Source organism: Neophocaena asiaeorientalis, unplaced genomic scaffold (assembly GCF_003031525.2).
Source record: "Neophocaena asiaeorientalis asiaeorientalis breed wild unplaced genomic scaffold, Neophocaena_asiaeorientalis_V1.1 scaffold256, whole genome shotgun sequence".
Classification (NCBI taxonomy): Eukaryota; Metazoa; Chordata; class Mammalia; order Artiodactyla; family Phocoenidae; genus Neophocaena; species Neophocaena asiaeorientalis.
In genome coordinates, this window is record NW_020185324.1 from 8,345,051 (window position 1) to 8,362,975 (window position 17,925).

General features: G+C 36.0%; 1 protein-coding gene across 8 annotated transcripts in view; it reads right to left on the minus strand.

The window, feature by feature from the left end:
* Window positions 1-17,925, minus strand: part of PTPRD (protein tyrosine phosphatase receptor type D) — a 1,004,024-nt gene that overhangs the window by 178,518 nt on the left and 807,581 nt on the right. For all 8 annotated transcript variants that reach the window (XM_024734238.1, XM_024734244.1, XM_024734243.1 and 5 more), the window contains 3 exons: window positions 15,923-16,192; window positions 12,401-12,982; window positions 2,661-2,794 (listed from right to left, as the gene is read on the minus strand). In XM_024734238.1, coding sequence (XP_024590006.1) covers window positions 2,661-2,794; window positions 12,401-12,982; window positions 15,923-16,192 — 986 coding nt within the window. The remainder of the gene's footprint in view (window positions 1-2,660; window positions 2,795-12,400; window positions 12,983-15,922; window positions 16,193-17,925) is intronic.

The window sequence follows — 17,925 nt, forward strand, 5'->3', positions numbered from 1 at the left end:
CTGTGGATAAGTAACAAGGGACCTTGGTCATCTTCGTTAAGATTTGTGCATATATATATATATATATATATAATGCATATATTTTTATCACACTGCCCAGAACATCAGATTTCTGTAATCAGGGTTATAATAATAATAATCAGGGTTATAATGTCATCAAAATATCACAAACAGAATCAACAGTGAGAGTATCAAGGACTCTACTAGGGGAAGTACATATTGAAGATACCAGTTTAAAAGGCAAGTTTCTACAACAAATAAGACAACTGGAAAAAAGGAAGTCAGGGGTCTATCTAACGATGACACAGTTTTCCAAATGCATCAGATAAGAGGGAGTGAGAGGCCCACCACCCATGAATGCATTCAACCTTTAAGTCATGTGTGTTGCGGTGACACTGCCCACAATGGAAACTGACCCCCGCCCCTGACAATGGCTTATGCCTAACATTCCATTTGAAGACATGTCTAGGTCATCTCCCGTGACCATCTGCAACGTTAATAGGGGCAAAGAAAATATGGCCGGAAGTAACAATGGAAACTGGCACACAGTTCACGTGAGGTTGTTATGAAAGAGATCTGGAATTGCCAAGGCCTGAGGGAATAAAAATCATATGTCAGTTACTGAAGAAAGATGGATAATGTATATGAAACTATACTGTTACCCTAGGTTGATTTCAAATTAATTTTAACACTTCCTTTCTTTGTGAATATAGAACCTACAGCTAGAAAAAAGAAATCACAAACTCTTCTATAACTGTTAACATCATAAAGGGCTTTTGAAATAAGTTTTTTTTACTTGAATGTGGTAATTTATTTTTATGCTTGAAATCTGCCTTTGCATTTTAGCAAAGATATAGCTATCTATGGGTAGTCAATCTCAGATTTAACATGAGCCTGTAGTAAACCTTAAAATGCATGCTATTATGTAGTCTAGTAATGGCATCAATAATCTTATAAGGCTTTTTATTGAATAGCATTTGCTGTTCACACAAAGAGAAGTCAGTCAAGGGCAATTCAGATATAAAACTAGAGGAAACACCCCTAGGGTGTTCTGTTGCAAATACAAAATTTTCAGAAATTTTAGATTTACCAAATAACAAGAAAAAAAGGAATTTCCTAAATAAACAATTGTAAAGCAGAGTGGGTATGCCAATAGTCAAGTATCCATAGTGTTTCCAAAGGACTGCCACTCTCTTTAACTGTTTTTATTTTATTTGTTTTTTAGTTGGGTAATGGTAAGTATTTAAAATAATTTAATGCTAATTTATGTCTTATTACAAACACCAACAGCTGTAACACGAGTACTTTACGTTATATCAGCACTTCAGTTCTAGAACTTTTTGAGTGATTAATTTGTATCAGCTTTGTTAGCTAAATCTAAAAGCATTGCTTTTAGAGCCTGGTCTTTGGAGATTCTGCTCACTTCAAAGAGATGTAATAAAATAGAAGTTTACAGTAGCATATTAATGTATTATAGCATTCAAAATGATGAGCCACAAGTTAATTGGTAACAGTTCATTTAGTATGTGAGTGTTTAAGAAAGGTATTCTTTTTTTAGAACTTAGGGGCTGTTTTGCTTTGTGAAGATATTTTTAAGATAAAGGATGCTAAGAGGTACAACAAAATGGCTTGGTGGATTGAGTTTTCACATAGAGTTTTACCAACTTTTTTGTCCTAATGTTCCCCTTAATGGGTTTTACGATAACAAAAGAAACATATTTATTACTATCTCTTTCTGAAAATATTAGATATATCTTAATACTGATTTATATAATCTATTCAAAGTATACCCAAGGGCCGGTATATCCTAATGGTTAAGAACATAGATTCTGGAAATTGTTTAGATTCAAATTCCAGCTCTACCATTCAGTAGTATGAGGCTCTGGGCAAATTATTTAATCATTTAATTTTTTCCGTGTCTCTATTTTGTTATAATATGTGAAATAGATTAATAATAGAGGCTGACTCAAAGCACTGCTGTAAGGATTGACTTAATATGTGTGAAACCATTATTATAGTGCCTGTTAATGTATGTGTTAGTTATTTTGATTTTTATTTCTCTTTTCAGTAACTATTAACAATTTCTAGCCTTCCACAGTCTGTTATTTTATTTGTGTAACATAAACTATATATATATATATATATATATATATATATATATATATATATATATGTATGTATGTATTTTCACATTCATATCAAACAATCATTGGCATACAAACAAACACTTGCTATGGGGCATCTTTCTCTGAAACCAGTTTAGACAAATTCATCTACCCAAAGCCTTGGAGCTCACTTAGTCATGTGTTAACAGTGACTTAAGCATTTGAATGCAGAAGACAAAGAAAGGAAATCCCCAAATCTCAAGGAGTATATTCTTTTACAAGCAGATACTTCCATAAGTAACTTAGAAACCAGAATTAAAAAAAGAAATTTCCAATACAGACAATAGCTGTTTTTTGTTTCTTTTGTCCTAACCCCAGCAAGTCTCCAAATACTCTTTCTGTTTTTTTGGTCAAGCTTCTCTTTTGATGAATAAATCTTTTCCACCAAGGTCCTCTGTAGATATCTGACCTTTTAACAGAACTTGGGCAATTACACAAAATGAGAGCAGTGCTTGGGTGTAGAGAATGATGACAAGGCGAAAAGCACAGTCCTACCTCTTTTCCATGCTCCCCATCTTTGTAGACCAGTTCATAGCTGGCGATGGTGTCTGAACGTGGAGGCGTCCAAGAGAGCAAAATACTTGTTTCGGATTCAGGTTCTGCCTTGAAGTTTAGTGGCTGCCCTGGCACTAAAATCAGGGAGGCAAAGGAGTGAGCTCACCGTCACCAGAAATATTCAGAAGTTCTTTCATTAACTGTTTAAACTTTTCACTCAGTGTCTGCACGTATTAGCTTAATGGAGAGCTAGGTGCCTTACATTGTCCAAGTTAGCCTGTCAATATAAAGCCCAGTTTTCCTCCTTTAAGGGACAAGAACAATGTTATAAATACTGTGCTTGTCCCTGAGTGATTTAATATATATGCAAGATGTGGAATTAGCAAATGTAGAATGTATCAGTCTCTGAATTCAACTTTAAGAATAATATTTACTTTATAATATCATTGTAAGTAATAAATGTGATGATTTATATAAAGCACTTGGGATAAATACTGCCTAAATCACACCAATTGTTAAATACATAAAAGCTATTGTTCTTTTACAACTGAGTGGGAACTTATTCTCTAACGCTACAGTTTACTTTTAAAATTATTGCCAATTAGGTTTATAAAATCCCACCTCTACTCCATTAACAAAACCTACAGGCAAGCAGAATCATTAGTATTTTTTTCTTACCAACCCACGTTTTAAAAAGATGTAAAAAAAAAAAGAGAGAGAGAGAATTTAAAAAACTAACAATTCTTTCTAATCTCTAATGACTTTAATATGAGTTAATACACTAGACACAATATAAATTTAATATTGTCCCTAGTGAGATGGAGCTAAATTACTACACAAGTTGAAAAGTGTATAGAATACACTTATTATCACAAATATAGGAACTTAACAGAGGTCATCTATAATTCTCGTATTAGTCATGTAATCCATGCAATAGACAATTTGGAAAAGCTATATATCATACGTAATCAAGAATGGGACATCAATCCAGTTGAAAGCATCTTACCCAAATGTTGAATTAGAATAAATTTTACTAACCCCAACCTCCTAGTTAGCAACTAATCCCACGAAGTCCTCTATCCATTATACACAAGGCTAATGCACTTCAGGGCATCAGTAGCACAGCTACTCTTACTTACATTGTTCTCAGCCAATGTCTACTCTAATTGGTTGGTGCCCATGCCTTAGCGGCCATTAAATATTTTGATCATTACCCCGGATATTGCGGCATGTTTCAAAGTGCCATAGCTGAACATATGTCCATATTCCCACAAGTTCACATGAGAATTCCGTGTATATTTGTAAAAAACAAGAATAATACTTCACTCCAGAGGGGAAAAGAACATCTCAAGTATTTTTGGCAAATAAGCATGAACATTCAAAAACATATACAAATAATATAACTTGTAGCTGATGTATGACATCAATTTCTTAAACAATACCTAAAGCATCATTTTCACCATAAAGAAGGTCTTTGGAGATATAAAATGCATTACTTTCTTTTCTTTCTATAGTCATCTCTCTGTAGCATGATGAAAAAAATGCCTTTTGTTTAAAAAAAGATTAAAATCTAAAGGGGTCTGCAATGGTTTCTGGAATCAATCCCTAATCATCATTTCATTACTCTGGTCTGTTAACCTGTGACTCTGTGTGTGTGTGTGTGTGTGTGTGTGTGTGTGTGTGTGTGTGTGTGTGTGTGTGTGTGTGTGTGTGTGTACACGTGCACACACTCATGTTTGGACTGATGCTTAAGGCCACCAATAATCAGTGCTTCATATTTCTAATTTCATTCATCTTCCTTTCTCTCCTTCCGTATCACAGACCTTGAGATACTCATTAATTTGATGCCTCCAGGAATGTACTTTCTGAACTGAGTATCTATTTTTTTTTTTTAAGTACCTGCCCAGTGGGTGACCTAACACAATCATTCAGACTGAGAGGTGAGAGGTAGAGACAAAAGAAGATAAAAGATCAAGAGCAAGAGAAGGTAGAACAGAGGGAAATAAGAAAAACAATCAGGCAAGTAACAAAACAAATAGAAAATGCATTACTTCTAAAAAGAAAATACCAATAGCACAGGTAGGAGCAGCGATGGAAGCCAAGAATGATCAGACAGATGGGGAAATTATGATTGGATTCTAATATTCAGATCATGAGAGGTTTTCTCAGCCTAAAAATACACACACCACCTATGCATATGTATGCAGTCACTTCTTTTTCTCTAGTTTTATTCCCTTTTTCTTTCCCCAACTTCCACACATCTGGGAAAGAAGAACACCTTGTTATAACTTCTGACTTAAACCAAACCAAATAAAGTGCTGTCAAGAATTAAAAACATGGACAGCGTTGAAGGGCTGCTCTCAGGATAATAACTGCTTGTTACGCATTTCCTCCCTGCTAAGGCTAATAATAAATTGAGTGACAGTGATTGAAAACATTGTGGGAATCCAATTAACTTTTTCTTACTTAAAACTGTTTACTTTTTTGCTTTTAATTTGTCTCAAACAAATTCCTGGTAGGTCTCAATGTTTCATCCTTGTTTAGTGCCACACACTTCCTTTAATTCTCTAATTCTGTTTGGTTCTATTCAGAGCCCTCTCCTTCTAAATAATGAAATAGCTACATCAAAGCCTCAGAGGGTGTCCATTTTATTTTGGGACAAAGTAAGTAGGAAGTGGCCACACGACTGGATGGTGAGTCTCTTGGAATAATACAAACAGGGTTCTCCTCCTCTGCTTTCAACATCATCTTCTTTTGAAGTGGTCTGGAGGGGAATTTAATAGATTTTAAACTTGTGGTCAAAACACCAATGCCTAGAGGTGCCGGGCAGATGACTTAGATGAGTGCAGAGGCCATGCAGGCCCAGGGTCAACGGGGGAGTGCCTGGGCCACCAGAAGGAGTCAGTGATGCTCAGAGCCAGGACACGGCTGCCTTGTGGAATGTGGGTCCAGTCTTGCCCAAGCTTCTGATTTTTCAGCAGAAGTTGATAATGAATCTTCTAGGTAAAATCTTTTAATTTTTTACAATCAGAAATAAATTGAATTAGTTGAAATTAACTGAAAAACACTGTATTAGGCAAAATGTGTCTACAGGCAAAATCCAGCATAAGGACCAGGGCTTTAAAAGATCTTTTTATTATATCAGACTCTACGCCCATACGTGTCTTAGGGGTGACGGTACTCAGACTTTCTCGGGAATTGTGGATTCACCTAAAGATGTTGCTTCCTCAGGATCATTTAGTCATTACTGAAACAACCACAATGAAGCTGAGGCTTCAAAGGAAAAGAAAAAAGCTGTGAAATTAACGTATTTAGTTATACATTCCCCAAACATAATAGTCCTAATGATCATAATATATGTTTACAAGAAAACACCAAACTGTCATATTTATTTTGTCTGTGCCACTTGGAGACACAGGGAATACTTCATCATCTGTCAGTTAGGTTTTTATACCAAATACTGTGGCTACAAAGGTTCTATTAACATTTATATTTGTTTTCTCATATCCCTTCTCCCTCCTTCCCTCCCTCCCTTACTGTCTTCCTCCCACTCTCCCCGTCTCTATAGATAGATAGGTATAGATATTTGTATGGATATATATTTAATGCTCTCACAGTCTTGACACCTCAAACCTACTGACATTCTTTTATCTTCACTTACTTCATGTTTTTCTCTATATATTTTATTTAAGAGCTTTTCTGTGCTGTAGCATTTTCCTCATCAATTAACCAAAGACACATTTTACGGAAAAATCTGAGATTCTGGAAAACACAAGGGAGAATAAAAAGAACCCGTCCAGAAACCTTAGTGCAATCATCTACATTAAAAAAAAGACGTGTTAATGTTGACCATAAACCAATAGAATTTAGATGTGGAAAGAGGAAAGAAAAGTAGGAACACAAATTTTTCTTTAAAATTATATTTAAGACATCCTTATATTTGGTAAAGTGGTGTTGTTATACCCTTCTTCTTGATTGCTTATTTAATGTCCACAAGGAAATACAAATATGAGCTATCAATTCCCTACAATAAGATTATAGCCCCATTGAGAAATGGGAAATATTAGAGTAGTAATACTAGTATGCTCCATATATCTGAAGGCAACTCACAGAGAATGGAGAATGAATAAGAAGCGAGAAGAAAATCTGCATGTCATCTGAACTCTGATGATATTGGAAGAGATCAATATTTGACTAAATTTTAGGGAATATCTCTGAAGAGAAAGGGGTTAGCACATATAAAATGGCTAAAAAACAATTTCACCTCACCGTAATATAAATATGAAATGTTACCAAAGAGACTAAAAACACATTATTACTAAAATGTCTAGTGCTCTAATAAGGTACATATTTTAAAATGTATCTAGCAGATTCACAAATGATGATAACAACAATAAAAGCAACAGCCAGGATTACAGTGGCAGTAAAACAAAACAAAATTCAAACAAAGAGTCTGATTTGTAAGTGCCACAGATATATCATTGACAAAATAAGTACTTAATACACAAGCACCTGCACAAATCTTACTCTCAACTGTCATTAAACATCAATAAGAAAAAGTTAAAATTTTATTACAGTTGTATTTACAACCAGCACTCCTTTACTCACTGCTAAAACTATTTAGAGAAAGAATTCAAATGGGGCTCATAATTTTTGCTATTGGAAATCAGTCTTTTCTAGTTTGCTTATATAGGCCTGTTGATATATAGTAATGAAATGGTTTATAAAGTACTGGAAACCTAAAGCACAATGTCTCTAAAATGTCATAGTTTTATAACAATTTTGCTTCTTCAAAATGTTTAAAGTTGATGCTACTCATTAATATTTATTTATTAAATGTGTATAATTATTTTCCTTCCAAAGACCTATACTATTAAGGTGTGTACATATAAATCAGTACTTTCCCCAAGAATCTATTAAATGCATAGAAGAATTAGAGGTAAGATATGTTTTCTAAAGAAAGTTCAGGAAAAAGACACACATTGGGATTTAACAGCTTTAGAATGCCTCCAATTAGCAGGGACAACAAGCAACATTTATGTTAGTGCATTAGGTTTAAGATGTTAATTTATTACATTTCCTTATCAGAGTTTTATTTGTACTTCTTTTGTAAAATATAGTTACCCTATGTTCTTATTATAATTACGTACAAGAGAAAACTATATGAGACATCCTTCCCGAATGTGTTTTTTCGTAGCAGAGACTTTTTTCTAGCACATAAATACTTCCCATGTCAATGGCCATATGGTCCATGTATTTCCAAGGTGAATTACTTGCAAGTCACTATAATGCCAGGAGTTAAAGCTATGGAAAACTTGGAAGATTAACCAATATTTCTAGAAAATAATCATTTTAACCAAAATCTTTTCATATTTAAAACCATGTAAAGATCACTTAATATTTTCATCTGTACTAATATTCATAATTAAGGGGATACATTACTGACTATAACATAGATCATATTTTGACTTTCTATATTACCAGAAATATACAAACTTACATCAATCCTCCATTTATATCAATACATGTGACAATAATCTTAGATAAGATCAAAAGTAATAATGTCCCTCTTAAACTCACTTTATTTCTAAATACTGTTTCTGCACAGTCTGATTTTAAACAAAAATAGGAATATTACTGTCAGGGAATTAAAGATAATAAAATGAAATGTATACCTTTTAGATAAAGTAGACAAAAAAGTGTATCTCTGTGTATATGAAATTAAAATATTTGAGAAGTTCATGCATGTTATTGATCAGTAAATTTTTGTAGGTTTGGAAAAGATAAAATTGTAGTGAGAAGAATCTTAAATTTTATATAACTAAAGGAATCTTTCATAATGGTTTTATGTCTTTGTCTAGCAGTGATCCTATGAATCAGCTAGTCAGGAGCAGCTCAGAATTAATTATATCAGAACTAACATCATTGTATTTGGCAGGTGTCCACTAACATCAAATGGCCTTTGTTAATTAAGCCTAGAGAACAGATCAAATCATTGTGCCATTTTGGAAGGTTTTCTTAGCCTATTGATCTCGGCAGGCACAAATCATTATATCATTATATATCTTCTCAATCAATGGGTATTAAAATTACAACTATTATGGAAGGTTCTTGGAAATATCCTAATGTAAAAAAAGTTAAACAGAGATTGAGAACAGCTATTTTAATGCATCTGTGATCCATTCATCTAGATTTGTTTTTAGGTCCGGAGTCCCTGGATCACATTAACTCAACTGCTCCTGTCACAATGTTACCTTCACTGAGTTATGATTTATGTTACATTATGTCCCCTGGTAATACAGAAAAACAAAATATGATCTATTTAAACATCAGTTCTGTATCTTTCATTAAAAAGTGACGGAAAGCATTACTGTCATTTCATGTTCTGAATATAAGGATTCTCATGATTCTCAAGGATTCTTATGTTTTGGTTGAATTTAGTTTCAGTAACTATTTGGTTTCTTAGATAGCTAAATCCTTCTGTCATAAGAAAATAATATTATGAAACGTTACAGATTTGTATGTTTAAATTTGTAGTTAGAAAATTAAGAACCAAACTTAGTGACTGAGTATGATAACTTTCTATAAAAAAAGGTATTCCTTCTACTTCTTTTAACTTTTTTTTAAGTATCTAAATGGTTTAATGTACTTCTGCACTGGGATAACCTAATAGCCACCTCAAGTATTTCAGATGTAAATCATATACAATTCTTTTTTTTTTTTAAAAATAAATTTATTAATTTATTTTTGGCTGCATTGGGTCTTCTTTGCTGCACGAGGTCTTTCTCTAGTTGCGGCAAGCGGGGGCTACTCTTTGTTGCAGTGAGCGGGCTTCTCATTGCGGTGGCTTCTCTTGTTGCAGAGCACGGGCTCTAGGCATGCAGGTTTCAGCAGTTGTGGCACACGGGCTCAGTAGTTGTGGCTCACGGGCTCTAGAGCACAGGCTCAGGAGTTGTGATGCACGGGCTTAGTTGCTCCGCAGCATGTGGGATCTTCCTGGACCAGGGCTCGAACCTGCATCCCCTGCATTGGCAGGCAGATTCTTAACCACTGCACCACCAGGGAAGTCCCATATATAACTCTTGAACAGAGGTATGAATACATGACACCCTGTGTTTCCTGCCTCTATTTATTTATTGAGCACCTAGTGGGCACTAAAACCTAGTAGGCACCAAAAAATAAGACATTAGCAAATTATTAATTTAAAAGATAATGGTGCTTAAAGGTATCTAGAGTGTCCACTTAATGACCCAAAGGAAGTTCCTGAATCTTTTTACCTTCATCGATCCTCAATTTACTCATTGGCAAATGAGATAATTCCACATCTACCTAATTGAGCAGTAAGAATTAATACACCTATTAGCAGAGTTTCCAGCATATGGCAATTATTATGATGATGATTATATATTACTGAAGTTATAAAATATTTCTATCTGTTATCTAATCGATAGCCTTGTTACGGGTTGAAGTGTGTCCCACAAAATTTCATATGTTGAATTCCTAACACCAAGAATCTGAGAAAATGACCTTATTTGGAAATAGGATTGTTGCAGATGTAATTAGTCAAGATGATATCATTAGGTTAGACCCTAATCCACTATGACTGGTATCTTATAAAAAAGGGAAATTTGGACGCAAGAGACAAGCGCTTAGGGAGAATGCCACGGGACCATGAAGGCAGAGATCAGGGTGATGCTCCCACAAGCCAAGGAACAGCCAAGACTACCAGCAAGCCACCAAAAGCTAGGCGGGAGGCCCAGCATCTCCCTCACAGCTCTCAGAAGGAACCAATCCTGCTGACACTTTGTTCTTGAACTTCTAATCACTAGAACTGCAAGATGATAAATTCCTGTTGTTTAAGCCACCCAGTAAGTGGTATTTTGTATGGCAGCCTTAGAAAAAAACCCACTACCACTAAACTCTATAAGGTGGTTATTATTTTAGATGAGAAAACTGAAGTTCAGAGAGATGAAGTAACTTGTCCAAGGATATGGAGCTAAAAATGGTAGTTTGGGATTCAAACCCTGGTTATGTTACTCCAAGATCAGGGATTTTTAAAATATCAAAGCTGAAACATCCGAAAACCTAAAAGTGGAGTATAGGTATATACTCTTCCTATATATCCTTTAATGGTTATGGAGCTGCTAAAATAGTATAATAAAAAAATAATCTCTTAACAGTTGACTACTTTCAGTCAAGAAAAAGAACAAGATTCACTGATTTCTACATTTTCCGATGAGAAACTTATGGAAAAATTAATCTACAATATTTTATGCATATTAATATAACAAATAAATACAGAAGAAATGAAAACACCCAATAGGGAAGGTATATGGATGATTTTCACTATAATTATGATAAAACACTCTGTACTTTTTTGATATCAGAAAAAGTGATAAATCCATGAACAAACCAATAAGAACCAAATAAGAGTATGAAAATAAAATAGAGCCAGGCAAGCTGTAAACATGCTCTGAGACTCCTAGTAGCCACAGCAAATTGGTAAACGTCCTCAGCCACAAGATTCATGAAGCCCACAACATAAAAACAAGTCAGCGGTTAAACATAAGTTTATCTAGTTCTGACACCTGAGAATATTCATTAACTCATTCCCAGAATTACCTATGAGTTATGACTACAGATTATAGATACCATCTCCAATAACATGGGTCTTATGTGGATTCTCAGAACAAACGAATGGCATGCCACCAAAACACTCACAGATTAATGCAAGTTTAAGAGGTACCAAGACAAGAGGAGTCAAATGAATAGCTCTCAGATATTCAAGAATAAATGTAAGAAGACAGCTGCTATGGTTTATTCCCATCCCACGACAAAACTGATCACTTTGAACCCAAGACCAGAGAAGTTTGATATCCTCTTATGAAAATAAAACTACGGGAAAGGCCAAGTTTTCCTTTATAAACTAGTTTGGCATCTGCTCTAATACCCAGGAAAATGGGTGAATAAGGCCCCAAACTTTGATCTTAGATCTTGCTAACTGTCTTTCTTTATCCCTGAGGCCATACAAAGAAAAAAAGAAAAGAACGTTAAGGGAATATTCATTTTTAAGCAAGTTGCTTCCTGGCAGATATAAGCCATTTACATATCCAAGGTCCCCTGACAAATCGTTTTATTTTTAACTTTATCTTGAACCATCCACTCCTTCACAGATTAAATAAATTTTGGGCCTATTCTACCAGAGTTGCTAATACAAAGAAGCATAGTTCTTCTATTCTCAAAATGCTGCACGGGGGATGCATTTATCCAACTCCTGCAGAAACTCTTCAAGTCATTTGGGTACAAATTAAAAAGAAAGGATGCTACATATAGGGGTACGAGAGTAAGAGGTACAAACTATTAGGTATAAAATAAGCTACAAGGGTATATTGTACAACATGGGTAATATAGCCAATATTTTATAATAACTATAAACGGAGCATAACCTTTAAAAATTGTGAGTCACTATATTATACACTTGAAAGCCATGTAATATTATACAGCAACCATACTTCAATTAAAAAAAAAGTATGCTAAATGCATCCCCCTTCTAAAAGGACTGTATTATTTATAGTCTTTCAGTGTCCATGCCTGCTCCTTTCCATATGCCTAACTCCTTACTCAGAAACTCTAAATCTCAAAAATTAAAACATACTATTTTGTGCTTTGTTTCTGTCCTTGCCATTTCTTAGTACCAGCTCCTCCCTTCTACCCTACGCCCCATCCAGAACCACACTTACCTCCTGTCTGAGTGATGACTTGTATGTCACTTGAAAGAGGACCATCTCCAATTGAGGTAAAAGCCAGGACTTTGACAGAATACGTTTTCTGGGGCACTAAGTTGCCAATAGTAGTGATTTGGCTGTCAGCTACATTGTGTTTCATCCAGTTGTTAACATGCTGAGTGGGGTCCATTGTATAATAAACTCGGTATCCTTGAATCTGTCCATTTGGCTCTTCGGGTTCCTTCCACTGTACCAAAATGGTGGTTGAACTCAACATCCGCGCCTGGACATCCCTGGGGGCACTGGACGGTGCTTGCTCTGAGGTCTGTGTCAGCACGGGCTCACTGGGAGGCCCCCGCCCGATGTTATTGACAGCAACAACCCTGAATTCATAATCTGAGTAGGGACTTAGTCCAGCGACACTGTAGCGTGTGGTCGCCACCCCATCAATTTCTTTATAAGGTTCTTCAGAATTTTTAGGTTTATGCTGAATGATGTAGTAAGAGACAGGCTCAGGGTTCCCAGAGTCCCATGTCAGTGTGATGCTTGTAGCTGTGCTCTCAGTCACGACAGGAGTTCCTGGAGGTTTGGGTAAGGCTTACAGGGAGAAAAAAGAAAGACAGTGAATACCCATCACTTTTAAGAAATCACAAGAATCCATAAACTCTGCTATTAGAATGACAGAATTATGTACCTAGTAAAGATTTAATTAGATGAAATCATAGCAAAGGACGGTTTTCTAAGTGGTCAGGAAGTACAGTAAGACATGCGTAGGTGACAAATCTCAGTTTACTGGAAGTGTATTATAGCATTGTATTTTGGGGCTTGTATCCAAATCCACCACTTATTAGCTATGAGATCCTGGATGTGTTGCTTAAGTTCTCTTTGCTTTAGTTTTCTCATGTGAAAAATAGGCACAATTGTATTATTGGAATTGTACTATACAGTTGGGTAACTGTATTTCATGAGTTTACGGTGAAGATTAATGAGCCAATCCAGTAATGCTCTTAATATGTATCTGGCACCCTCAGAAAACAGTAGTTCCAATTATAACAATTATTATAACCACAAGCTTGGCCCATGAGACCCTTGCTTCAAAAAAATGATATAACTAAATGCCAATAAACATTGAAAAGAACAAAATTTTAGACATAAAATGAAATGGTATTAAATTGCTGTAAAAGAAGAGTATCCATTTTGTTTTCAAGACGTAAGACATAAGCAACATTACTATATATTTTTTAATAAATAATCTGACCAATAATTTTAAGGTAATAAAGAATAATTTCAAATTCACGTTTTTTACTTAATATTCAAAATATGCTGAAGGAGCTAAATTAAAGTCTATTCACAAATCACTTTTTAAAGTATTTCATTTTATTGTCATAATATGTATTCTATATCCAACATCAGTAATATCAGATTACAGCTGCATGACAAACACTTGAAATTAAATCTATATTTTAGAAATCTCGTTCATTCTTTTTAGCAGAAAAACACAACTCAAAATGCTACTAATTAAGCGTACAAACCATCAACACTGGTGGCCTCACCTGGACAGTGATTCTGAAAGGTAGTGAGGTTAAGGAAGAAAGGAGAGTTTCACAAGCTGAAGTTTTAGACAAAACTCAGAAGGTAACACTCATGTAATCAGCTCCTTAGTCCTCCTCTTTTCCTTGTCAACTTAAAGGCAAAAAATACAACACTCCCTACAATGGTAACTTTTCAAGATTAGCAAACTTGTACTTAATTAGTGCTATACCCCCAATACCTAGAACACTGTCTAGTCCTGAGTAGGTTTTTAATAAGCACTGTGAACTGACTACCTGAATAAATGACTTCTTTCTCTCTTTAAGATGCTTTTTGTTTTGATTCACTTTTTGCTTTCAAGATCCACCCTTATGTTTGTGGTGGAGGGGGTATAGGGAAGGAGCAAGAGTCAGGAAAACAAAGAAACTGAACAAAATATTAGTTTAGTGTGACTCCTGCGTTTGAATTCTTGAGGGTCTTTAGTAAACCTTCAAATATTTAAAGCTGAAATGGTTAGTATGGGAAAGACGATTCAGTATTTGCAGATTACTCTAAGAACCATGGAATGATAATATTTGGCCAAGGGATTTTGTTCAAAATAATAATAGAAAGACATTTGTTTCAATATTCTGGCCTGATATTTTTCAAGGAAGTGTATGATCTGAATTTCCCCTAGATGTCTTTCTGTATTCTTAAGGCAAGTAGAAATATTGCTAATTAAAGATGTGTTTACTGATATTTAACAGATACTCTTAGTTTCGCTAAGTCACACTGATTATGCAGTACAGGTTTTGTATCTGTAATGTATGGAGAATACTATGCCTAATACCATAATAATATGCAATAAAACATTACTATTTTAAACGACTAAATGTTGAAAATGCTGTGTACCTTGTCTTATGTCACATTATTGATTTTATATGGTATACATTAGGTATATGCACTTGGTTGAAAATATGACACCGATTACAATGTGTGCTGCATTTTTTTAGGATCACACTTCCCAGAAGGGGAAGACAACTTGTTTCATTTTGCAATAGTTCCAGACATTTGCAGAAACCTAAAGTCACCCTCAGACTGACTCATTTTGTGCAAGTTTTCTAAAATTCTGTAAACACTGTATAAAAACAACTGGTACCCTCACACACTCACTTTTTACCCCCTTTGATTCAAAAGTAACCATGGAATATAGTACTTCGGTTATAGTCAGTACACTTATTTCAAGAAAAGAATATTTGTTGAGCACTTCGCTTACACGAGGTGAGAGCTAAAACAGAATATAATCACACTTGCATTTTGATTTTTTTTTTTTTTTTTTTTAGGTACACGGGCCTCTCACTGCTGTGGCCTCTCCCGTTGCCGAGCACAGGCTCCAGATGCGCAGGCTCAGCAGCCATGGCTCACGGGCCCAGCCGCTCCGCGGCACGTGGGATCTTCCCGGACCGGGGCACGAACCCGTGTCCCCTGCATCGGCAGGCAGACTCACAACCACTGTGCCACCAGGGAAGCCCTGCATTTTGATTTTTAATGGTAGGGTCTATCAAAAATTTAAAGCATCTATTACTAGACTATGTCGACTTCAACTCTCTTTTTTTCCTCCCTTTGTCTTCTGGAATTTTGAGTATTTATTAACACTCACTTGGATTTCTTTGTCATGTGCCTCTTCTCAAGGTTCTTAATAAATATAAAACCTGTACACATCATTCCGACCATAATGGCTGACTATGTCGAGCATGCCTCATCCTGACCTGTTAGTGCCTGAGCCTGGCCTTTAGTTAAATATTTTGATGATTACCACGACTTAGGCTGTCAATACTTTTAAGAGAGAATCTGCCTACCTAGATATGTGTATCTTATGTGATACCACAGATATGACTGGACTATGATATCTGAAACACTGACCAATAAATTGATACATTTTAGAATTCCAAGGACAGACTTTGTAGAGGCCTTAGTCAGCTGACTTGAGGGTACCCAGATCCTCCAAGCATGAACCACTGAGCATACCTTTGACAGTGATCTGGGCTATTGCTTCAATGACACCCAGTGTCGACATAGCAACACAGGTATAATTTGCTGACTGTCTTACATCATTCAGTTCTAGGACATTTCTTCCTATTGGCATATCATCTTCAGGTGTCAGATCTTCTGCCCCCAACATCCACTTCACATAAGGCATTGGCGACCCCACAGCGACACAGGTGATATTAACACTTCCACCTGGCATGATTTCGTGATTAGTGGGTGGGATAGAGAATCTTGGTGGGACACGGCGAACTGGAACAAAACACAAGGGAAGATGATAAAATACACAAGGCAAGAAAAAGCGGCTTGATTTAACACATGACATGCACTGTACAGACACAGTTAAACAGTTGAAACATATTGTGGACTGTCCAAAAACAAAACATGTAAAACTGTGAATAATACAGACCATACAAGTATGGTGTGTGTATACACAGAAAAATTTATTTAGTTTAGTCATTGATATCTTAGATACATTCATACAAAAGTTGATTCAGACCTACAAGGGCCCCACAAAAAAACTATCTACAAACTAACAATACACAAACATCATGCATAAGATAAACACAAAAACATATACATGCATGCATATAACAAGGATTCTATGTACGCATGTATATGCAGGAAGGGGGGCTGGAAGGTCACCAGCAGGTTTATCTTGAGTATCAAAACCAGCTTCAGTGCTGTGCTCTTCCAGGTGATGTGAATGTATGTGCGGGACCACACTGTCACATCCCAGTCCTGGGAAACATCATCTAGAGTACACCGAAAGTGCAATTTATTTGCTTTCAGACTCAGAATAGATGCAGCCTCAAGACCTCACACTAACACCGGAACAAACACAGAAATATATATACATATTGATTTCCAGTCACAGAAGAAGAAACAAAGCCAATGCCAGTAGAGACACTGGATTGGGTCATGCAAGGCATGCACAAGGTGAAGTCTCAGGGCCGTGCTTAGGATGACGAGAGAATGGCTGGAATCCAAGAGTGCAGTAGCAGCAGAGGAAATAACAGGAATAGAACTAAACATGAAGGGAGGAGGGTTAAGTACGGTGATTGAGACAGCGATTTAGGGGAGGACAGGGTTGAAAGTAGGAAGATATTAGATGAAGCTAGGTTGTCAAAGGTAAGGATTGCAAATTCAGGAAGGGAGCTGAGTAGTTCACATTCAGGATTCCATTCAGTTCATATCTGTGGTAGAAAACAACATAGATGATGAAAACAAAAATCTAGTATGAGGCTTTTTATGCCTACATTCAAATAGAGTGACACTGGATCTAAACCACACAGTGGGACATGACACGAAGAGAATAAGTCATATTAAAGCAACACAACACGGAAAAAAAACAAGCAATTACAGTTCAGTGTTCCTGCTTCAGATAATCTGCATGTTTATGTGTGTTTAAGTACATGTGTCTTGGACAGGGTACAAGGAGAGGGTAAGAGACAAATAGGATTCGTCTTGGGCTTTTATTGGCAAAACATTACACCACGAGCATTTTACATTAAGGGCTAGTCATTAGGAGCATACCTTAAATATGGCTAATAAAGTGATTCTTAAAATTATAAATAAGTTAATAAACAAAACAACCTCATAACCCCAAGATAATAAGTAAATAATTCTGTCTGTCAACTTTTTGGCTGTCCTTCAAGATGAGAGAAACCTCCGTGGATTTGAGAGGGCTTGCTGCAATGGCCTCACGGGTGAATGACAGGCAAAGGAGAAGTAAAGACAGAGCTAAGCATGCCTCCTGCAGCCACTTCACAGGTTACACAAAGCAGACAGGAGCTGGTGTAGACTCTGAGACGTCAAAGAACGTATCAAGGAAGATGGAGGAGAGTTTAGTCTTCATGCTTGGGGTTAGGGGAACAACTAGGAAAAGTCATTCTATGGGCAGCAGGCACCTTTGTGAGACAGAAATTAAAGGTGGGGCAGGAGACGGGAAGAGTGGGGCAGGAAGGAAAGCAGGAACACTGACC